General features: G+C 67.7%; 4 protein-coding genes across 4 annotated transcripts in view; 2 read left to right on the top strand and 2 right to left on the bottom strand.

The window, feature by feature from the left end:
- Positions 1–239: 239 nt before the first annotated feature.
- On the top strand, positions 240–950 carry EMIHUDRAFT_70177 (hypothetical protein; the record flags this gene model as incomplete). Its single annotated transcript, XM_005790939.1, has 1 exon — positions 240–950. A coding segment is annotated over one exon (711 nt), but the record flags the coding sequence as incomplete, so codon positions are not given.
- Positions 951–1,100: 150 nt separating this feature from the next.
- Positions 1,101–1,505, top strand: EMIHUDRAFT_313096 (hypothetical protein; the record flags this gene model as incomplete). The annotated part of the gene is made up of 1 exon (XM_005790938.1): positions 1,101–1,505. The coding sequence occupies one exon, from the start codon at positions 1,101–1,103 to the stop codon at positions 1,503–1,505; it is 405 nt and encodes a 134-aa protein (XP_005790995.1).
- A 128-nt stretch (positions 1,506–1,633) lies between these two features.
- Positions 1,634–3,240, bottom strand: EMIHUDRAFT_224320 (hypothetical protein; the record flags this gene model as incomplete). Its single annotated transcript, XM_005790937.1, has 5 exons — positions 1,634–1,646; positions 1,763–2,351; positions 2,432–2,630; positions 2,713–2,834; positions 2,976–3,240. 5 exons carry the CDS (start codon positions 3,238–3,240, stop codon positions 1,634–1,636), a joined length of 1,188 nt encoding a protein of 395 aa, XP_005790994.1.
- Positions 3,241–5,392: 2,152 nt separating this feature from the next.
- The window catches only part of EMIHUDRAFT_466803 (hypothetical protein), a 2,216-nt gene continuing 1,795 nt past the window's right edge, over positions 5,393–5,813 (bottom strand). The window contains exon 8 of the mRNA XM_005790936.1: positions 5,393–5,609. Coding sequence (XP_005790993.1) covers positions 5,469–5,609 — 141 coding nt within the window. The 3' untranslated portion in view covers positions 5,393–5,468. The remainder of the gene's footprint in view (positions 5,610–5,813) is intronic.

Genomic DNA, 5,813 nt, shown 5'->3' with positions numbered 1-5,813 from the left:
AATACAAGAAGGTATGGAGGGACACGCTCCGGAAAAAGATAGGAGGTGGTGCTATAAGACAGAGAGAAGGTATGGGAGTAGGAAGAAAGAGCGGACGGACAAAGAGCGAGGCATAGAAATTGGGAAGAGGCGGGATCAGACAAGGAGAGAAGAGAGGCGAGGAAGCGGCAAAGCAAGGGAAGTCTGGCGGAAGATGGGCAGCCGTCGACACGGGCGCCACACCGCCCGCCGCCGTCCCTCTCGACGAGCTAGTCGCGGCGACCGACGGCTTTGCCGAGGCGCGCAAGGTGGGCGAGGGAGGCTTCGGGCGCGTCTACCGCGCCGACGCGCTGCCGTCGCTTCCGCGCGTCGCTTGCGGGTTCGCTGTCAAAACGGCGCTGGTCGGTGTCGGCGCCCAAGGCCTCGCCGAGCTGCAGAGCGAGGTGCGCACGCTCAGCGCGGCGTGCCACCCGTCCCTGCTTCCTCTGCTCGGCGTCTGTTTGGCGCCGTCGAGAGCGTGCCTCGTCTACCCCCTCTGCCGCGGCGGCAGCCTCGAGGATCGCCTCTACCGCTCGCCAGCCGCGCTGCAGCGGCTCCGCATGCTCGGCTTCGAGACGGCGCCTCCTCCGCTCTCCTCCGCCGCACGGCTCCGCGTGCTGCGCGACGCGGCGAGCGCTCTGCACTACCTGCACACGCTCTCGCCCATGATCCTGCACCGCGACGTCTCGGCGGGCAACATCCTGCTCGACGAGCGCGGCAACGGCTACCTCGCCGACGTGGGCCTCGCGCGTGCGGCAGAGGCGACGGCCGGCGGCAGCCAGCAGGTCTCGCACCTGTCGACGCAGCGTATCTTTGGCAAGCCTGGCTACATGGACCCGATCATCACGCAGGACAACCAAGCTTCGCAACTGACCGACGGCTATGCGCTCGGCATCACGCTGCTCGTCAGCCTGACCGGCCGCGGCGCCGTCGGCTTGCTCAACGCGTGCGACTATGCGCTGGAGGAGCCGGACACGGCGGAGGGATCGATCGCGGCGGCCGACGCGGGCTGGTCGGCGGCGCAGGCCGAGGAGCTGACGCGGCTCGTGGTCGGGCTGGCGTACGAGCGGAAGCGGAAGCGGATGCCGCTCGCGGAGGCGCTGCCGCGGCTGGAGGCGCTAGTCGAAGCGGCGGGGGAGGTGGAGGAGACGGCGGCAGCCGAGGAGCGCCAGTGTGACCTCTGCTGGAACGCGCCGCGCTCGGTTCGCTTCGCGTGCGGCCACGCGCTGTACTGCGAGGCGTGTGTGACGCGCGTGCTGGAGCGCGACACCAACTGCCCGACTTGCCGCCAGCCGGCGCTGCCCATCGTCGCAATTGGGACACAGGTGGCGGCGCAGACGACGTTTGTCTACCAGCCGCCCTCGCGCCCCGCGCCCCAGGCTCAGCCCGTGGGCGTCACGGCAGCGGTCGGTAGGCGAGGCGGGAGAGGGGGGCGTGGACGTGGCGGGCGGGGCGGGCGGGGCGCGGGGCGCGGCGGCTCTGCTTAGTTCTGGAGCACCGGCGCCACATATGATATGGGTCAGCGCGAGAGGACACTGGACAGTCGTCAGTCGACAGGGAGGTGCAGAGCTGCGTGTGTGTACTGAAGTATTTGAAACGTATGTGGAACGGCTCGTTATGTCTTGACTCTTGCACCGTACGGCTCTACCGTCTACGGCTCACCGCGGAGAGGGGCGGGCCGGCGGCCGGGGCGGGGCGCGCGCATTCATCTCTGCAGCGCCTCTGTGCGAGGTAGTATGCGGACGACGGGAACTGCTCTTCGAAGTGGCGCTGGTAGAGCCCGAGGTCGTAGAGCATGCGCAGCAGCTCCGCCAGCAGCGACCGCTCCACCTGGTCGCCCCCCCGCTCCCGCTCGATGCTCGCGAGCACGCCATCGCGCAACTTGGCGAGCACCTCGGGCCGCGCGCTCAGCTGCGCGCGGAAGCTGTGCAGCCCCATCTCCCAGAGGGAGCGCCGCGCGGCGCTCTGCATGACGTAGGTGCGGTCGAGGTACAGGAAGATCGAGTGCAGGGTGAGCATCTCCTCGCAGTGCGCCGACCAGCAGCCGTGCACGAGCGAGAGGAAGGCGCTCGTGTCGGGGGTCTGTAGGGCCTCGATCGAGGCCTCCACGTGGGCCTCGCACTCTGCCTGCAGCTTATCGTACGTCCGCGCCGCCATGTGCTGCACACACATGTCCTCCACACCTCGGTACAGCTCCTCCAGGCTGTGGTTCACCGCACGCTTGCCGTGGACAGCTCGCACCGCGTCCAGCAGCTTGGCCCAGGTGGCCTGCTCGAAGTTGGCGGGCAACTTTGGCGCCGTGCGAAGCGGTTTGATCGTGAGCTTTCGCGGCGCTCCGCCAGCGGCAGATGGCCCGGCCTTCTGCTGCATTTTGTCGCAAGCGTGAGCGGCTCGGCCGCTAAACCGCAAACACCCGTCAGGCGGACGTACTGCGGGTTGAGGTGGGTGCCGTCGAGGGCGAGGCCGTCCGCGAGCGCGTCGCCGGCGGGTGTGAGGAGCTGCTCGAAAAAGTCGAGCCAAGCGAGCACGGGCGAGGCGCGCTCGACGGCGCGCCGCAGGGCTGCGTTGAACTGCTTGACGACGGCGCGAGTCTCTGGCAGGACCGGAGGGACCTGCAGGGGGGCGGCACCTCTCGCCTCAGTGAGGGCGCCTCGCCCTGCGCGGGCGCGGGGAGGGGCGGGGTGCCGGGTGGACGAGGATGTTGAAGCGCCGGCGCGCCGCTAGCCGGCGCAGCGTGCGGATGTAGATGTCAACCACCGTGTCGATCGCCTGTGCGAGGTCTCGGTAGCGCGCCCGCTCGACGGCGAGCAGCAAGCCTGAAGGGCGGTGCGCGGGCGGGTGAGAGGGGGGGGGGGGGGGGGGCCTCAAAAGGGGGGCAACCCCCCCCCTCAACGGGGGGGGGGGGGGGGCGTCGAGAGGGGAGCGACGCGCCCGCTCGACGGCGGCGGGCGGCGCACCCTCGCGGCAGTCGATCTCTCCAAACGCGAAGACGACGTCTGCGCCGTCGGGCAGGGAGGCGGCCGCCGCCTCGAAGTTTGCCTTTGGGAAGAAGTCTGCGCCGTCGCGAAGGTGCCACAGCTTGAGGCCGGTCACGAGCACGCGCGGCTGTCCGCGCCAGCGCACCACGCGCCACGAGGGCGAGAGGGCGTGCGAGTCGCCGGCCACGTACAGAGGCGCGAGGGGCGGGTCGGCCGGCTGCGGCGGAGGCGTGGCGAGGAGCATCGCGGCGCAGCAGGAGTACGCGTTCTCGTTGCGGATGAGCGTGAGGTGCAGGTCCCTGATCTGCCGGCCACCGCCCCCTTCACTCTACAGCCCCGGCGCCCACGCCTCGACCTTCTTGGGCAGCAGCTGGTTGGACAGGTCCTCTCCGTGGCCTAGACAGCCGCTTTCGCCCTTGCCCCAGGCGAAGGTTGCGCCGTCGGCGGTGAGGGCGAGGCTGTGATCGCTTCCCGCCGAGACGGCGACGACGCGCCGCCCTTCCAGCGTCTCGACCTTCTTCGGCAGCAGTTGGTTCTGCTGGTCCCCGTGGCCCAACTGGCCAAGGGCTCCATCGCCCCAGCTCCAGACAGCGCCGTCGGTGGTGAGGGCGAGGCTGTGGTGCTCTCCCGCCGACACAACGACGACGCGCTGGTCAGCAAAGGCCTCGACCTTCTTTGGCAGCAGCTGGCGCTGCTGGTCGCCGTGGCCCAACCGGCCAGTGACTCCAGTGCCCCAGCTCCAGACGGCACCGTCGGCGGTGATTGCCATGTTGTGGTACTGCCCAGCCGACACAGCGAGGACGCGCTGCCCAGCAAAGGCCTCGATCTTCTTGGGCAGCAGCTGGTTCTGCTCGTCGCCGTGGCCCAACTGGCAAAAGCCTCCCCAGCCCCAGCTCCAGACACTGCCGTCAGCGGTGAGGGCAAGGCTGTGGTCGCCTCCCGCCGACACAGCGACGACGTGCTGGCCAGCGAAGGCCTCGATCTTCTTCGGCTCCAGCTGGTCCTCGCGGTCGCCGTGGCCCAACCGGCCAAAGAGTCCATTGCCCCAGCTCCAAACGGCGCAGCCAGTGGTGAGGGCAAGGCTGTGCGCTCCTCCAGCCGACACGGCGAGGGCGCGCTCGCCAGCGAAGGCCTCGATCTTCTTTGGCTGCGGCTGGGCCTGCCCGTCGCCGTGGCCCAGCCGGCCATAGCTTCCATAGCCCCAGCTCCAGGCGGCGCCGTTGGCGGTGATGGCGAGGTTGTGGCCGCTTCCAGCCGACACGCTCACGGCACGCTCGCCGCCCAGCGTCGAGGGAAGGCGGATCGGCGTGTTGAGCCGCGTCACGCCCTCGCCGTGGCCGAGCAGCCCTGGAAGGAAGGACGGCGCATTGCCGCACGACGAGAGCCGCCCCTCGCCGACGACGAAAACGCTGTGCATGTCGCCTGCCGCCGCCCTCGCCGGCGGGTTGGACTCGCACAGCAGCGCCGACAAGCACAGCCACCGCGCGGCGCAGCCCTCGCCCTCTGGCAGCGCCGGAAGCTCGAAGCCGCGCTCTTGCGCCCGCAAGCAGATGCCCTCCACCGCAAGCGAGGCGTGGAAGAGGAGCGAGACGGCTGCGACGCGAGCGATGTCGAGGGGGTCGCACCGAGAGACGACGCGCACGAGGAGGTCGGTGGGTAGGTCGAGGAGGCGGGCGGGCGGCGGCGTTCCTGGCGAGGGAGCGGCGGAGGCGGAGGCGGCGAGGCGGCGCGAGCGGCGGCGCGGCGGGGCAGACATCGCGAGAAAAGAATTTAAACAAAACAACTCTCTCTCACGCGAGAAAAGAATCTTGCCAGCAAACTCCCTCGCACAACACTGGGCACGGGACTGGCGCGCACTGGCACTAACACAGGTACACCGAGAAAAGAATTTACGCCCCACGACACTGGGCACGGGACTGGCGCGCACTGGCACTAACACAGGTACACCACACGAGAAAAGAAACTCCGCGTCTAGCGACCAAGACTAAAAAGTTCGTTCCCCTGTGTCCCTGATCGTCCTACAAGATCCTGCTTGTGCAGGTGGGGACCCTGTCCTTCTCCCACCCCTCGTTTGGCGTGTCCGTTGTATTTATTTATTTATTAAAGAATTTTACAAAAGAAAAAGAATTTTACAAAAGGGTTGGTATAGGCCTTCCACTGGTGGGTTCGCCCTGCGGACGTATCGGTGGATTCTTTGGTTTTTTTTAGAGCGCCTTCGTTGTTAATAGAGGATATAATACGCCCATGGTCCCTGGTAGCAGTCACTCGCACACACACGCCGCACTGCACGTCTGCACCGCGCGCCCGGGCGCCCGCCCACCGCCCCGCGCCCAGGCGCACGCTCTGGGGACTGGGGAGTCTGGGGCATCCGTGCCGTGTTCTTCCGGTTCGTAGTAATAATAGTACCATGGTAAAACTGTACGGTGTACCATGGGGTGGACGCTTAGGCTGCGGGCGCCAACAGTACAGAGCTCACCACCCCAAGAGCTCCCCGCGGCTCACGGCGGCGCACATCCCGCCCACGCGCACCCTCCCCACCGCCTCCGCGCCCGCCCCGGCGCCCTTCCGCTCCGCCTCGGCGAGCAGCTCGCTTGGCCTTCCCATCTCCACGCCCTGCGCAAGGAGGGAAGTGTATGTGTGTGTGTGTGTGTGTGTGTGTGTGTGTGTGTGTGTGTGTGTGTGTGTGTGTGTGTGTGTGTGTGTGTGTGTGTGTGTGTGTGTGTGTGTGTGTGTGTGTGTGTGTGTGTGTGTGTGTGTGTGTGTGTGTGTGTGTGTGTGTGTGTGTGTGTGTGTGTGTCTGTGTGTTGGGGGGGGGGC

The sequence above is a fragment of the Emiliania huxleyi genome (assembly GCF_000372725.1).
Source record: "Emiliania huxleyi CCMP1516 chromosome Unknown EMIHUscaffold_117, whole genome shotgun sequence".
Lineage (NCBI taxonomy): Eukaryota > Haptophyta > Isochrysidales > Noelaerhabdaceae > Emiliania > Emiliania huxleyi.
The sequence above is the reverse complement of the archived record's forward strand: the minus strand, read 5'-3'. Positions and strand labels throughout refer to the sequence as shown.